Source organism: Oncorhynchus clarkii, chromosome 9 (genome assembly GCF_045791955.1).
Source record: "Oncorhynchus clarkii lewisi isolate Uvic-CL-2024 chromosome 9, UVic_Ocla_1.0, whole genome shotgun sequence".
NCBI classification, from domain to species: Eukaryota; Metazoa; Chordata; class Actinopteri; order Salmoniformes; family Salmonidae; genus Oncorhynchus; species Oncorhynchus clarkii.
Genome location: NC_092155.1, coordinates 30148693 through 30166513, shown reverse-complemented (window position 1 = coordinate 30166513; position 17821 = coordinate 30148693). Strand labels below are relative to the sequence as shown.

Sequence of the window (17821 nt, the reverse complement as noted above, 5' to 3'; positions counted from 1 at the left end):
TTTCCTCAAAGCGAGCAAAGAAGTTGTTTAGTTTGTCTGGGAGCAAGACATCCTGGTCCGCGATGGGGTTGGTTTTCCTTTTGTAGTCCGTGATTGACTGTAGACCCTGCCACATACCTCTCGTGTCTGAGCCGTTGAATGGTGACTCTACTTTGTTTCTATACTGACGCTTAGCTTTGTTGATTGCCTTGCGGAGGGCATATTCGGTCATGTTTCCGGTCACCTTGCCCTGATTAAAAGCAGTGGTTCGCGCTTTCAGTTTTGTGCGACTGCTGCCATCAATCCACGGTTTCTGGTTGGGGAATGTTTTAATAGACGCTGTGGGTACAACATCACCGATGCACTTGCTAATAAACTTGCTCACTGAATCAGCGTATTCATCAATGTTATTGTCTGACGCTATGAGGAACAATTCCCAATCCACACGATCGAAGCAATCTTGAAGCGGGGAATCCGATTGGTCGGACCAGCGTTGAACAGACCTGAGCACGGGCGCTTCCTGTTTTAGTTTCTGTCTATAGGCTGGGAGCAACAAAATTGAGTCTTGGTCAGATTTTCCGAAAGGCGGGGAGGGCTTTATATGCGTCGCGGAAGTTAGAATAACAATGATCCAGGGTTTTACCAGCCCGGGACGCGCATTCGATATGCTGATAAAATTTAGAGAGCCTTGTTTTCAGATTAGCCTTGTTAAAATCCCCAGCTACAATGAATGCAGCCTCGGGATATGTGGTTTCCAATTTACATAGAGTCAAATTAAGTTATTTCAGGGCCGTCGACGTGTCTGCTTGGGGGTGGGGGGATATACACAGCTGTGATTATAATCTAAGAGAATTATCTTGGTAGATAATGCGGTCGGCATTTGATTTTAAGGAATTCTAGGTCAGGTGAACAAAAGGACTTGAGTTCCTGTATGTTGTTATGATCACACCACGTCTCGTTAATCATAAGGCATACACCCCCGCCCTTCTTCTTACCAGAGAGATGTTTGTTTCTGTCAGCGCGATGCGTGAAGAAACCAGGTGGCTGTACCAAGTCTGATGACGTATCCTGAGTGAGCCATGTTTCCGTGAAACAAAAAACGTTACAATCTCTGATGTCTCTCTGGAAGGCAACCCTTGCTCAGATTATCGTCTATCTTGTTGTCAAGAGACTGGACATTGCCGAGTAGTATGCTCGGTAGCGGTGGGCGATGTGCCCCTCTACAGAGCCTCTACAGAGCAGAAGACCGCTACGTCTGCCCCTTCTACGGCGCCGTTGTTTTGGGTCGCCGGCTGGGATCCGAGCCATTGTCCTGGGTGGTGGACCAAACAGGGGATCCGCTTCGGGGAAGTTGTTTTCCTGGTCGTAATGTTGGTGAGTTGATTTTGCTCTTATATCCAATAGTTCCTCCCGACTGTATGTAATAAAACCTAATATTTCCTGGGGTAACAATGTAAGAAATAACACAAAAAAAACGAAATACTGCATAGTTTCCTAGGAACGCGAAGCGAGGCAGCCATCTCTCTGGCGCCGGAAGTTAAGATGTTTTTCTATCCTAATTGAATTAACTAACTAACAAATAATGCTAAGGAATGACCTTCCAAGAACAGGTTGTTTACACGTCAAGCAGTTCAGCTGACGATAAAGTTTGCGTGGGGAATGACACATTTTTATGAAATGAAAGAGCGAGAGAGAGAGAGAAAGAGAGCAAGCGAACAAGCTAGCGAGAGAGAGGAACAAGAACATGCAGTGATGTGAGGGTGTGGAAGTGAAACATTGAGTGAGATGTCATGGCCCTGAGACACATTAGCTGTTGCCAATTTGGCACTATGCGAAAAGAGATAATATGGGCCTCCAGGGCAGGATGATAAGTAAGGGATAAACACCTTCCTTCTGTACATTACGGAGAGTCCCTTTGTGGGTTGCAATAGACACGACCCAGTTGTTTGTTCGATATTTATGGACGCAACCCTGTCGTTCTTCTTTTATGTTCCCATGCCATGCTCAGTGGCAAAGTTCTTCTTCCTTGCTTGCTGCTGGCTAGCCAACTAAACTCAGCAAAAAAAGAAACGTCCTCTCACTGACAACTGTGTTAATTTTCAGCAAACTTAACATGTGTAAATATTTGTATGAACATAACAAGATTCAAGAACTGAGACATAAGCTGAACAAGTTCCACAGACATGTGACTAACAGAAATTGAATAATGTGTCCCAGAACAAAGGGGGGGGGGGTCAAAATCAAAAGTAACAGTCAGTATCTGGTGTGGCCACCAGCTGCATTAAGTATTGCAGCGCATCTCCTCCTCATGAACTGCACCAGATTTGCCAGCTCTTGCACTGAGATGTTACCCCACTCTTCCACCAAGGCACCTGCAAGTTCCCAGACATGTCTGGGGGGAATGGCCCTAGCCCTCACCCTCCGATCCAACAAGTTCCAGACGTGCTCAATGGGATTGAGATCCGGGCTCTTCGCTGGCCGTGGCAGAACACTGACATTCCTGTCTTTCAGGAAATCACGCACAGAACGAGCAGTATGGCTGGTGGCATTGTCATGCTGGAGGGTCATATCAGGATGAGCAGGAAGGGTACCACATGAGGGAGGAGGATGTCTTCCCTGTAACGCACAGCGTTGAGATTGCCTGCAATGACAACAAGCTCAGTCCGATGATGCTGTGACACACCGCCCCAGACCATGACGGACCCTCCACCTCCAAATCGATCCCGCTTCAGAGTACAGGTCTCGGTGTAATGCTCATTCCTGCAACGATAAACGCGAATATGACCATCACCCAGGTGTTGTTACACGTGGTCTGCCACTGCGAGGACAATCAGCTGTCCGTCCTGTCTCCCTGTAGCGCTGTCTTAGGCGTCTCACAGATACGGACATTGCAATTTATTGCCACATCTGCAGTCCTCATGCCTCCTTGCAGCATGCCTAAGTCACTTTCACGCAGATGAGTAGGGACCCTGGGCATCTTTCTTTTGGTGTTTTTCAGAGTCAGTAGAAAGGCCTCTTTAGTGTCCTACGTTTTCATAACTGTGACCTGCCGTCTGTAAGATTGTCTACCGTCTGTAAGCTGTTAGTGTCTTAACGACCGTTCCACAGGTGCATGTTTATTAATTGTTTATAATTCATTGAACAAGCATGGGAAACAGTGTTAAACCCTTTACAATTATGATCTGTGAAGTTATTTGGATTTTTATTAATTATCTTTGAAAGACAGGGTCCTGAAAAAGGGACGTTTCTTTTTTTGCTTTGTTTATGTCTAGGAAAGAGACAATAAATACAACACTATTGTTTAACTGCAGGGCCAGCAGAGCGAGAGAGAATAATTTGCTCATCCATGCAGAAAAGCCACAACTTCCTTGTCGATTACCCTCAGTGACCCCTGGTAGAGTCAATATCTACTGGGTTGTGTTGCTGGAGCTACACCATCCTTGTAAGGGTGGTAGTAATTCAGTATTTCATTGGTTTTGAATGGGTTTCCTCTTGATGTGTTTCAGACCCTGAGTCTGACAATGACAACAACACCCTCACACTTAAGACCCTTGGTATCTCTAAGATAATGAAGCAGATGAAGTGTGCCACAGAATGGATGCAACATCCCAAGCATGAAACAATGATCAGCAAAGAGAGGGGAGGTGTGTGTTCGGGGAAGGGGTTACATATCTTACACCTGCCAGCTGCCTAATCCTCCATTTCCTTAGGCATTAATCATGCAAACACATGGATTTTTTAACGTGACACAGCATCAGTGAAATTCAAACCAAGAATATTCTGTTCTCTATCCATGGAATTAGTCAGTCCACTGCACCGCGAGGATGCCATGTGTTTTTATGAATACAAAGTTGTTCATTTTTGTTTATTCAGACATCATTTTACAGGAAACAAGCAGTCATTAAGATCACACATTCAACAAGATTGAGGATAGATGGAGTTTTTTGATGTTGAGAACGGAATGTACAGTATATGCTTTTAAATAACATTATTAGAACGTTCTCTAAATGTTACTAAAGTTTTTTTGTGGTTTTTATGGGAAGTTTTCTTAACCTTCTTTAAACAATTTGAGAACATGACTTTAAATAGAATCACGAGGAAACCTGTAGGAAATATTATGCTGAAGTAACGAAACTCCAAAAGAGTAATGTTGAGAAATCCCGCTGTGCCCTCAGACAACCCATCCAACAGGCAAAGCGTCAATACAGGACTAAGAATGAATCCTACTACACCGGCTCTGATGCTCGTCGAATGTGGCAGGACTTGAAAACTATTACAGACTACAAAGGGAAACCCAGCTGCAAGCTGCCCAGGGACACGAGCCTACCAGATGAGCTAAATGCCTGTTATGCTTGCTTCGAGGCAAGCAACACTGAAGCATGCATGAGAGCACCAGCTGTTCCAGACGACTGTGTGATCACGCTCTCCATAGCCGATGTGAGCAAGACCTTTAATTAAACAAGTCAACATTCCCAAGACGGATTAACAGGACTTGTGCTCAGAGCATGGCCGGCCCAACTAGCAAGTGTCTTCACTGACATTTTCAACCTCTCCCTGACCGAGTATGTAATACCTACATGTTTCAAGCAGACCACCATAGTCCCTGTGCCCAAGAAAGCGAAGGTAACCTACCTAAATGACTACCGCCCCGTAGCACTCATGTCGATAGCCATGAAGTCCTTTGAAAGGCTGGTCATGGCTCACATCAACACCATCATCCCAGAAACCCTAGACCCGCTCCAATTCGCATACCGCCCAACAGATCCACAGATCCGCAATCTCAATCACACTCCACACTGCCCTTTCCCATTTGGACAAAAATAACACCTATGTGAGAATGCTGTTCATTGACTACAGCTCAGCGTTCAACACCATAGTGCCTTCAAATATCACCACTAAGCTAAGGACCCTGGGACTAAACACCTCCCCTGCAACGGGATCCTGGACTTCCTGACAGGCCACCCCCAGGTGGTAAGGGTATGCAACAACACATCTGCCACGCTGATCCTCAACACTGAGGCCCCTTGGGTGCGTGCTTAGTCTCCTCCTGTACTCCCTGTTCACCCATGACTGCATGGCCAAGCACGACTCCAATACCATCATTAAGTTTGCTGATGACACAACAGTGTCACCAACAACGATGAGACAGCCTATAGGGAGGGGGTCAGAGACCTGGCAGCGTGGTTTCAGGACAACAACCTCTCCCTCAATGTCAGCAAGACAAAGGAGCTGATCGTGGACTATAGGAAAAGGAGGGCCAAACAGGCCCCCATTTTAATATCGAAGGGGCTGAAGTGGAGCGGGTTGAGAGTTTCAAGTTCCTTGGTGTCCACATCACTAACAAACGATCATGGTCCAAACACACCAAGACAGTCGTGAAGAGGGCACAACAACATTGTTTCACCCTCAGTAGACTGTAAAGATTTGGCATTGGTCCCCAGATCATCAAAAAGTTATATAGCTGCACAATCGAGAGCATCCTGATCAGTTGCATCACCACCTGGTATGGCAACTGCTCGGCATCCGACCATAAGGCGCTAAAGAGGGTAGTGCATATGGCCCAGTACATCACTGGGGCCATTCTTCCTGCCATCCAGGACCTATATACTAGGCGTATCAGAAGAAGTCCCAAAGAATTGTCCCAAAGACTCTAATCACCCAAGTCATAGACTGTTCTCTCTGCTACCGTTCCTTAACAGCCTCTACCCCCAAGTCATAAGACTGCTGAACAATTAATCAAATGGCCACCCGGACTATTTACATTGACCCCCCACACACACACTTTGTTTTTACACTGCTGCTACTCGCTGTTTATTATCTATGCATAGTCACTTTACCCCTACCGACATAAACAAATATTACCTCATCTAACCTGTACCCCCTCACATTGACTCAGTACCGGTACCCCCTGTATATTGTATATTATTGTTATTTTATTGTGTTACTTTTTTTTGTTTATTTAGTTAAATATTTTCTTAACTGTTGGTTGTCAGCATTTCATGGTAAGGTCTACTACACCTGTTGTATTCGGAGTGTAACCGATGTGAAATGGCTAGCTAGTTAGCGGTGTGCTCGCTAATAGCATTTCAATTGGTGACTTCACTCACACTGAGACCTTGAAGTAGTTGTTCCCCTTGCTCTGCAAGGGCCGTGGCTTTTGTGGAGCGATGAGTAACGATGCTTCGAGGGTTGCTGTTGTCGATGTGTCCCTGGTTCGAGCCCAGGTAGGGGAAGCTATACTGTTACAGGAGTATGTGACAAATACAAATAGATTTGATTTGTTTCAGAGTACTTCTAATTTTTAAACACTTTCTGTGTATCATAACACTTACATTGGGGTTTCCATTCAAACATCATCCAAACACCAGATCTCAGCTTTTGGTGCACTACTTTTCATGGTTTCACTACACAATCATGGTGTTTTGAGTCATTATATTTGTACAGTGAAGCCATGATTGGCTGAGATAATGGATGGGCTGGACATGCCTAGAGATGAGTTTGGATTGGTCTGCCATGTACTGTAGTACGCTTCTGTCTATAACATGAGCTGCTCAGTATGTGTAGATAATCCATTTCACGGTAAGGTCTACTACACCTGTTTGTATTCGGCGCATGTGACAATAAAATTCAATAACAACCCCTCTCTCACAAAGTTCTAAGAAACATTGGGTTCTCAGAACGTTATGTGCTGGCTGGGTAGAGTGAACAGTATACTATGGCTTGGGTGGCTGAAGTCTTTGAAAAAATGTCTCTTCCCAGTGGTGGAAAAAGTACCCAATTGTCGTACTTGAGTAAAAGTAAAGATACCTTAATAGAAAATGACTCAAGTAAAAGTGAGTCACCCAGTAAAATCCTACTTGAGTAAAAGTCCAAAAGTATTTGGTTTTAAATATAAGATGTTTCAAAGGTAAAAGTATGAACCATTTAAAAATTCTCATAGTAAGCTAAACAGACTGCACTATTTAAAAAAAAAAGTTGGATAGCCAGGGAGCACACTCCAACACACAACAAAGCATTTGTGTCTAGTGAGTCCGCCACATCATGACCGGGGATGTTCTCTTGATACATGTGTGAATTGGACCATTTTCCTGTCAAAATGTAACGAGTACTTTTGGGTGTCAGGGAGAATGTATGGAGTAAATAGAACATTATTTGCTTTAGGAATGTAGTGAAGTAAAAGTAAAAGTTATCCCCCAAAACTACTTAAATAGTACATCAAAATGTTTTTACTTAAGCACTTTACACCACTGCTTATAAAACTCACATTTTGAGAGACGTACTATTTGCCATTCTGATGCAATCGTGAGTGGATGAATAAATCCTACTGGTTGTAGTAGAGGTTCGCCTTGTTGCCTGGAGACTGATGGGGCGGAAGCTTTCGGTATGAAACTGTCCCTATATGCACGACATGTTGGATCAAAAGGAGCCATTGCTCAGAGGGGGAGGGCCTTCGCGTCAGAGCCGTAATGTCGTCAGATTCATGTAATGTCGAAATATCGGCATTGAAAACAGCGCTGTCGCGGTTGCCGTTTGGCGTCCATGATAAGTGATGCTACTGCAGAGGATTCCGGAGCGCGAGCTCGGAACGCAGCGGGAGAGAAGTAACCACTCCCCCTCTTCTCCTCTTTACTTCAAGTAACGGCAGGTAAGGAAACAATATCTTAATAATAATGTTTACTAAAAAGCGCAATATATTTCAAGTTACGTTACATAGTAAGAATTCGTGGCGCATGTATTTTTTATTTTTTTAAACGTCTCAGGTCCGGGTTAGGTCAGTCAGCCGCTCCTCCTCTGTCGTTTCACAACAGTTTTTTTTTTGTCGGAATGTTGTACTGTTACTTTGCAGTGTTTTGATGGGACTACTCAGTTCCAATGTTGGCCCCTTCCCCACACTAAATTCCCGAAATGGTATGGATTACTAATGTTGTCATATCGTTTAACTTTAGGGAAGTGACTTGAGCCAGTGTGTACAATGGCGTTAAATGGGAAACCGCGTTCTGTAATTCCACCATCATAGCAGCAGTCAACGGTCATCTGCCCACACGCCTACTGTTAGCGAGAACTGCGTCAAGTTTACAGTGACATTCAAATACAATTCTAAATACTACCGTTACCCCAATGAATTCCCTAAGCAGTAGATCAATCATCTATAGGCGTTTATTACTGGATATGGAAAGCTAACTAGCTACCTTCGCTAACGTTACTGTAGCTACGTGAAGTATCCTAGGTTAGTTCGGTTAACTAGCTAGCTAGCGGTCGCCATTTGAGCGAATGGACGGCCACTGGCTGTCAAACATTGGATAAGTTAACATTTGCTCCTTTCAAGGAAACGTGTTACCGTAATTTTCTGCTAGCTACAAACTTTGTGGCTATCTCATGCTAGGGGAATTTTGAACGTTTGCTATAGCCCTGGCTAGTCGAATGTGTATGGTGCGTCTAGCTAGGGTTGGCTAGCTTTGTTAGTGTCTAATGAAATGGCTACCTCGTAAGAAAAGTCCTATATCGCTAGCTAGTTTTATGCTTATCAGCTGACTTACTATCCCCCATTGGTTAATGTGAACATTGGCTAACTAAGCTAGCTAGCTATCATGCAGAATAATCCATGGCTACCGTTAGTTAGCTAGACAGGCACCTTTAGTGTCAAAGAAGTTTGCTGAAGCCAGCCAGCCAGACACTAATGTGTCTCCTGTCATTTGTTCGCTAGTTAGATTGACATCAACAAACCATAGGATAACAGTGACGTAGAATCTATAATGCATCCCCAACGTTAGATCGGCTGTGCTGTTCAGAGCAAGATGTTTTATTTTTTTCATTTTATTATTATGAACAAAACAAATACAACAACAGAAATATACAAACAAGAGTACATAAACCTAACAGACATTACATATCTGGGGTATTACATATCAAGATGCATTTTAAATGTCAGTTTTATGGTGCGTATTGCTTTTTTTGTTACATTTACTGATAATTTCAAAGTAGAATTTTTAAATGTATCATAAATAATGTGAAGAAGGGTTTGTTCTCCTCCCACTTCGTTTTATGGAAAATCCTCAACATTTTCACTTGGAGTATTGTTATATTCTCCTAAAAGAAGAATATCACCTTTAGGGGCAGCTCTAAAACGATTTGAAACTCATCAGGAGTGAATGTAACATTGTGTTCTCATGAATTCTGGATAATCATATCACTTGTCCATCATTATTCAATTTTTAAAAATATTTTTTTATTTTTTTTACCTTTTATTTAACTAGGCAAGAACAAATTATTATTTTCAATGACGGCCTAGGAACAGTGGGTTAACTGCCTGTTCAGGGGCAGAACAACATATTTGTACCTTATCAGTTCGGGGTTTTGAACTTGCAACCTTCTGGTTACTAGTCCAACTCTCTAAACGCTAGGCTACCCTGCCACCCCTTTAACCCAGATAATGCTGTTGTCAAACCAGTTCTGGAAAAACAAAGACTTGTTTTTGTATTTTATGTTTTTATTTTTCCAGATAGTATATCAATGTGGCGGAAAATTATGGTTTGTACATGAGGTTTCAAGTTAGAAGTACTTGTTTATGAAAGTTAGCAAGCTTAATAGGGATCTTACCCACATCAATGTTGCATTTGAGTGAGAATTCTAGACCACCAATTTGTTGGAATATTAAATTAGGGATTATATTCCAAATGTAAAACTTATTTCTTAAATAGTTTTGTATCCATTTGATCTGAAAGATTATATTAAGAGGTTTTAAAATCCAGAGCATTCAACCCTCTCTCATTTTGGGTACTACATATTACCGCTTTTCTTAAATAATTTGTTTTTTTTCCCTCCATATGAAGTTAAATAATTTAGTTTCAACTATTTTAGTTACTGACAGAGGAACATCCAAGGCAAGGGAGGTATAAACTAATCTGGACTGACCTTCAGATTTTGACAGAAGTACATGTCCAGATTAAGAAATATCTCTTAATAACGAGGAGTTAAATTTCTTTCCAATTGTCTCTACAATAGGAGAGAAATTTCAGTTGGCCCTTTTCTATCTGATATTTGTTAACTTTAATACCAAAATATGTGATCAAATCTTTTACAGGGATATTACATACTGAGTTTAAGTCACATCTTTTCAACGCAAATAATTCACGTCCTAATATTCAGAGATAAATCAGGTACATGTGAGAAGGCATTAATACACTCAATAACTTTATGATCTTTTAAAAAAAAATGGTGTCGTCAGCCAATTGTGAACATTTTATCTTGTATCTGAATACCCCTAAAACTATCCTCATTGATATGAAGTGCCATAACTTGTGTGAGCAATAAGAAAGGAGAAATTGGGCGTCCTTGTTTAATTCCGCGTCTAATGTCAAATCTCTGAAGTTCCATGGGATAATTTAACAGCGCTGATACAATTCTTGTAAAGTGTCTTAATTACAATTTGAAAATATTGACTAAAAACAAAAAAATCTAGGTTTCAAAAAGAAAATGTTAAACTGCATCAAAAGCCTTGTAAGTCTACAAATAAAATAAAGCTATCTTCCATAATGTGCTCATTGTCGTCTATTAAGTCCAATACTAGTCAAATATTATTACATATACAGTGCGGTGAAAAAGTATTTGCCCCCTTCGTGATTTCATATTTTTTAGCAAATTTTTCACACAATGTTTCAGATCAAACACATTTTAATATTACACCAAGATAAACTGCGTTTTGTGTTTACTTGGGTTAAGTGATAGCTTTTTTCCCTTAATAAATAAAATTATCTGAACCTTCATGGCCCTATGTGACAAAGTAATTGCCCCCCTTAACAAGGGGGGCAATAAATTGTGAATTTACTGTGGTTAATCACATTTTTTGGAAAGCTGAGTTCAATTTCACTAGCCACGCCCAGGCCTGATTACTGCCAGACCTGTTGAATCAAGACATCACTTTTATTTAACCAGGTAAGCTAGTTGAGAACAACTGCGACCTGGCCAAGATAAAGCAAAGCAGTGCGACACAAACAATCACATTTATTTGTCACATACACATAATTAGCAGATGTTAATGCGAGTGTAGCGAAATGCTTGTGCTTCTAGTTCCGACCATGCAGTAATATAACCTAACAATTTCACAACTACCTTATACACACAAGTGTAAAGGAATGAATATGTACATAAAAATATATGAATGAGTGATGCCCGAACGGCATAGGCAAGATGCAGTAGATGGTATAGAGTACAGTATATACAGTGGGAAGAACAAGTATTTGATACACTGCCGATTTTGCAGGTTTTCATACTTACAAAGCATGTAGAGGTCTGTAATTTTTTATCATAGGTACACTTCAACTGTGAGAGACGGAATCTAAAACAAAATCCAGAAAATCACATTGTATGATTAAGTATTTAAATTAGCATTTTATTGCATGACATAAGTATTTGATCACCTACCAACCAGTAAGAATTCCGGCTCTCACAGACCTGTTAGTTTTTCTTTAAGAAGCCCTCCTGTTCTCCACTCATTACCTGTATTAACTGCACCTGTTTCAACTCGTTACCTGTATAAAAGACACCTGTATAAAAGACACCTATCTTAATTTTGACTCTGTTAATGTTGTCATTACAAAAATGACAAATCTTCTCCAACATGGCGTTTGTTAAATATTTACTTAATACCTTGAATAATAATGAAGTGCCTTGATAATAACGAAGTGTAATGGCTTGTTGCAAATAGGTTTTTATTAAGAATCATATCCATGTAAACAAGTGTACAAACAGAATTGTGATCTCCCTTTTTATGACCCCCGTGTACATTGGCCTGGCCAATTACCGTAACCTCAAATTTTGTGTAACCGGTTGTTCAGCCGGAAGCTGGCGCTAGTGTAACACATTGTAAAGGGTGTCTGAACTTCTTGATTGGGACTTGTTTTATATTTGGTTCATTTAATAAATGCTAGCTGCCATGACTGAATTCAAACGCAAGTTGATTTATTTGTGTGTTTGTGTGTGTTCGCAGCTGGGAAGACTTAGCCAAATCCTTTAACCAATTAGTGGGGCAAGATGGGGGCTGTCAAAATGTTGCAGACTTTTATTTTTTTTATTTTTTAGGCCACTCATTACATGCTTTCACATTTTTTTTTAATATGCATTTCTAAAATGTTATAGTTGGTTTGAAGTTAAGCCACTGAAATTTGGAGCTATTGGAGTTAACATATTGTCCCATGTACATTGTGTAATTTACTGATGGTCTCTATCTAGCCCCATAGGGCATTATGATCAGGCTGAGTGCAGTTGCACAAATTAATGATTTCTTGTGTGCTGTTGTCATGTGGGCAGGATTGAAACCAAACCCACCCTTCATTTACGTTGTGATGACGTCACGACCATAAGTCTCACAACTCAGTTAAGGACAAGACTGACTTTATGACCAAAATGATCCGTTTTACACTGTAGTCAATTTTGACATTATAATAAATGTTGCAGACTCGTATTGATGCCACAGACTATTTTCTAAATGACACGTTTGTTTTTAGGAGCAATTGCTCTTTTAAAAACCATCTGTGGGGACAGACTGCTTGTAAATATGCACTTGGGCAGGGTGGGAGATGAGGCCTGTAGTAACCAATAATTGAAGGTCAACAAGCCATTTTATTTTGAAGTATGTTGTGAGCAACTGCTTTGTGTTTTTTGTAAGTCTTCTAAGTCTAGGGCCTATATCATAGTTTAACAGAACACACCTTGTGAAACATTTAAATGTAACCCAGAGAAGTGACGCAAGTCTGTTTCCTCTTTCAGGTTGTGCCGGTGGAGTAAGCCGCAGCCCAACATGATCCCCTCCGATTGATGCGCAAACACGTCAAGTGTTTTGCCAAGCAGCTGATCGCTTTCATCAGTTAAAGTCATGCCTGACGAGTAAATATCCCTACTTGCTCAAGGCAATAAAAAATTAAAAAAACAGCCCCCTACATGTCTCTGCAAGTAGACTCCCTCTTGTTCGTCCTGCTGGAGTAAATCCCCCCTTCCAGATAGGCTCCACTGCCCTCTCTCCGCACCGCCCCACTACTGCCTCTCCACATCCACCTGTCACAATGCCGCTCCACCTCAGAATGGTCAACACCTAAAGATTCCCATGCGTCCAGTGAGCGACGGTCCTGCTCCTGTAAGCTTCTCACGCCCCCACCCCCCAGTTGGCCCCCTGCCCACCTCTGAGATGTCCCTGCTCCACTCGCTGGGCCCAGTGCAGAGCTGGCTGGGCCAGGAGCTGGAGAAGTGCGGGATTGATGCCATGATCTACACCCGCTACGTCCTCAGCCTGCTCCTGCACGACAGTTACGACCTGCAGGATCAGGTGGGTTTCCAGCAGTAACAATGTCTTGTTAAACATTATGGTCTCTAGTTCCCCCACTTGGTTAAAGCAATATAAGTTCTCGTGATCATAACATTTGGAAAATAAGGGAAAAGGGATACCTAGTCAGTTGCACAACTGAATCCATTCAACCAAAATGTCTTCCACATTTAACCCAACCCCTCTGAATCAGAGATGATAACAAGGAAAGCCACCCCTATTCCACATTTTTGTTACAGCCTGAATTCAAAATGGATTAAATATAATTATTTATTTTGCCCAACTACACACAGTACACCATAATGACAAAGTGAAAACATGTTTTTAGAAATGTATTAAATTAAATAGATACACCTATATATATATATATATATATATATATATACAGTGCATTGCGAAAGTATTCGGCCCCCTTGAACTTTGCAAACTTTTGCCACATTTCAGGCTTCAAACATAAAGATATAAAACTGTATTTTTTTGTGAAGAATCAACAACAAGTGGGACACAATCATGAAGTGGAACGACATTTATTGGATATTTCAAACTTTTTTAACAATTTCAAAAACTGAAAAATTGGGCGTGCAAAATTATTCAGCCCCCTTAAGTTAATACTTTGTAGCGCCACCTTTTGCTGCGATTACAGCTGTAAGTTGCGTGGGGTATGTCTCTATCAGTTTTGCACATCGAGAGACTGAAATTTTTTCCCATTCCTCCTTGCAAAACAGCTTGAGCTCAGTGAGGTTGGATGGAGAGCATTTGTGAACAGCAGTTTTCAGTTCTTTCCACAGATTCTCGATTGGATTCAGGTCTGGACTTTGACTTGGCCATTCTAACACCTGGATATGTTTATTTTTGAACCATTCCATTGTAGATTTTGCTTTATGTTTTGGATCATTGTCTTGTTGGAAGACAAATCTCCGTCCCAGTCTCAGGTCTTTTGCAGACTCCATCAGGTTTTCTTCCAGAATGGTCCTGTATTTGGCTGCATCCATCTTCCCATCAATTTTAACCATCTTCCCTGTCCCTGTTGAAGAAAGCAGGCCCAAACCATGATGCTGCCACCACCATGTTTGACAGTGGGGATGGTGTGTTCAGGGTGATGAGCTGTGTTGCTTTTACGCCAAACATAAAGTTTTGCATTGTTGACAAAAAGTTCAATTTTGGTTTCATCTGACCAGAGCACCTTCTTCCACATGTTTGGTGTGTCTCCCAGGTGGCTTGTGGCAAACTTTAAACGACACTTTTTATGGATATCTTTAAGAAATGTCTTTCTTCTTGCCACTCTTCCATAAAGGCCAGATTTGTGCAATATACGACTGATTGTTGTCCTATGGACAGAGTCTCCCACCTCAGCTGTAGATCTCTGCAGTTCATCCAGAGTGATCATGGGCCTCTTGGCTGCATCTCTGATCAGTCTTCTCCTTGTATGAGCTGAAAGTTTAGAGGGACGGCCAGGTCTTGGAAGATTTGCAGTGGTCTGATAATCCTTCCATTTCAATTATATCGCTTGCACAGTGCTCCTTGGGATGTTTAAAGCTTGGGAAATCTTTTTGTATCCAAATCCGGCTTTAAACTTCTTCACAACAGTATCTCGGACCTGCCTGGTGTGTTCCTTGTTCTTCATGATGCTCTCTGCGCTTTTAACGGACCTCTGAGACTATCACAGTGCAGGTGCATTTATACGGAGACTTGATTACACACAGGTGGATTGTATTTATCATCATTAGTCATTCAGGTCAACATTGGATCATTCAGAGATCCTCACTGAACTTCTGGAGAGAGTTTGCTGCACTGAAAGTAAAGGGGCTGAATAATTTTGCACGCCCAATTTTTCAGTTTTTGATTTGTTAAAAAAGTTTGAAATATCCAATAAATGTCGTTCCACTTCATGATTGTGTCCCACTTGTTGTTGATTCTTCACAAAAAAATACAGTTTTATATCTTTATGTTTGAAGCCTGAAATGTGGCAAAAGGTCGCAAAGTTCAAGAGGGCCGAATACTTTCGCAAGGCACTATATATATATATATATATATATACACACAAACACAAACAAACGTTTGGAGACTCTTTCAAATAAGTGGATTTGGCTATTTCCGCCATACCCGTTTCTGACAGGTGTATAAATTAAGCACACAGCCATTGCAATCTCCATAGACAAACATTGGCAGTAGAATGGCCTTTACTGAAGAGCTCAGTGACTTTCAACGTGGCACTATCATAGGATGCCAATTTCCAACAAGTAAGGTCAAACTTCTGCCCTGCTAGAGCTACCCCTGTCAACTGTAAGTGCTGTTATTGTGAAGTGGAAACGTCTAGGAGCAACAATGGCTCAGCCGCAAAGTGGTATGCCACACAAGCTGCGAATGGGACCGCCGAGTGCTGAAGCATTTGTCCTCGGATGCAACACTGCCTCTGGAAGTAACGTCAGCACAACAACTGTTTGTCGGGAGCTCAATGAAATGGCTTTCCATGGCTGAGTAGCTGCACACAAGCCTAAGATCACCTTACCCAATGCCAAGCGTCGGCTGGAGTGGTGTAAAGCTCGCTGCCATTGGACTCTGGAGCAGTGGAAATCCATTCTCTGGAGTGATTAATCACGCATCATCATCTGGCAGTCTGATGGACGAATCTGTGTTTGGTAGATGCCAGGAGAGCGCTACCTACCCGAATGCATGGTGCCAACTGTAAAGATTGGTGGAGGAGGAATAATGGTCTGGGGCTGTTTCTCATGGCCCTTTAGTTCCAGTGATGGGAAATCTTAACACTACAGCATCAATGACATTCTAGACGGTTCTGTGCTTGCAACAGTTTGGGGAAGGCCCTTTCCTGTTTCAGCATGAAAATTCCCCCGTGCACAAAGCAAGGTCCATACAGAAATGGTTTGTCAAGATCTGTGTGGAAGAACGAATGACCTGCACAGAGCTGTGACTTCAACCCCATTGAACACCTTTGGGATGAATTGGAATGCCAACTGCGAGCCAGGCCTAATCTCAAACAGTTGGTAATGTTGTGTATCTAATTTATACCCCTGGGTCAATACTCTGTAGAACAGGGGTGTCAAAGTCAAATGGACGGAGGGCCAAATAAAAAAATCAGCTACAAGACGAGGGCCGGACTGTTCGAATGTTCATTGAAAAATTTTTAAATGACGCATATAGTCTAGTGAACCTAATTGAACCTACTGAAAACCTAACAAATATATTACAATATGATCAGATAAATAAAGCAATATTTTCTTATGGCTCTGTCAGTAATCTTTAATTTTCAACAGACACAAAAGACAAATTTCCTTTATATAAATATCCCCATAACATGAACATTAAATGAAAGAAACCGGTATTCAAGGCACCATCAGTAGACTATATTTTCTATTTTAGCAAAAGTGGGCTAAATTTACTTCAAAGAAAAAACAATAATAGCAATTTTCTATCATCCACTCAACTGAAATATTTTTAAAATATAATTGGATTGAAATACAAAAAAATAAAGTGCAAAAATCTATTAATCAAAAACAACACTTTGTTTAAGGAGAAGTAACATGCAGTGAAAACAAATATTAAATTTTAACTTTTAAACTTGAACTGAGTAAAAACTCTAAATATGTGATTGCACAGTAATGTTCACTTGTTTGAGGGTGATACTTGGTGGTGTCCCATCTTTTCCACAAGTTCATCAATGTTCGGGGTAAGGCTCTGAGCTGAAGAAATCCTCAGAATTGAGTGGAGGTGTTCAGCAGTAAGTCGACTTCTGTGTGATGTTTTGTTCAGGTTCATCAAAGAAAACAGTTGTTCACACAGGTATGTGCTGCCAAACATAGACAACGTTTGAGCAGCCTGGATGCGCAGCTGGGGCATTGTGCCGGGGAGGAAACGGGCGAACTCCGCAGCACCCACTGCCGCATATTTTGCCCTCAGTGCATCATTGCATTGGAGGTCAATCAACTCCATTTGGAGGTTTGGTGGTGAGCTTTCCACGTCAACAGCAAATGGGTTACCGAGCAGTTCCAACCTGCTTTTTTGTGCTTCAAAGTCAGCAAATCGGCGTCGAAAGTCAGCGGCAAGCATACCTATTTTATCAGCCAACTGTGTGCTCGGGAACGCACTGGTAGAGAGCTTCTCTTTCATGGTCTGGCAGCTGGGAAAGTGGCTCAAATTTTCTTTCCGCATCTGCGTCTCCCACAGAGTCAGTTTGGTTTTAAATGCCTTCACTGTACTGTACATATCAGAGATGACACGATCCCGACCCTGCAGCTGCAAGTTTATTGCATTCAGATGACTCGTAATGTCACACAGAAAAGCCATTTCACACAGAAACATTTCGTCTCGGAGTTGTGTTGTGTCTTTCCCTTTGCTGTCCAAGAACAGACAAATCTCCTCACGAAGCTCGAAACATCTTTGAAGCACCTTTCCCTGGCTTAGCCATCGCACCTCTGTGTGATAAGGCAAATCACCATGCTCCGTTTCTAACTCCGTCAGAAATGCCTTGAACTGGCGGTGATTCAAACCTTTGGCTCTGATAAAGTTAAC

The 17821-nt window shown here is 41.7% G+C and overlaps 1 protein-coding gene across 1 annotated transcript in view; it reads left to right on the top strand.

Moving 5' to 3' along the window:
• The first annotated feature begins 7480 nt into the window (after positions 1 to 7480).
• LOC139416200 (uncharacterized protein KIAA0232-like) overlaps positions 7481 to 17821 on the top strand; it is a 33016-nt gene continuing 22675 nt past the window's right edge. The window contains exons 1-2 of the mRNA XM_071164584.1: positions 7481 to 7624; positions 12745 to 13297. Coding sequence (XP_071020685.1) covers positions 13079 to 13297 — 219 coding nt within the window. The 5' untranslated portion in view covers positions 7481 to 7624; positions 12745 to 13078. The remainder of the gene's footprint in view (positions 7625 to 12744; positions 13298 to 17821) is intronic.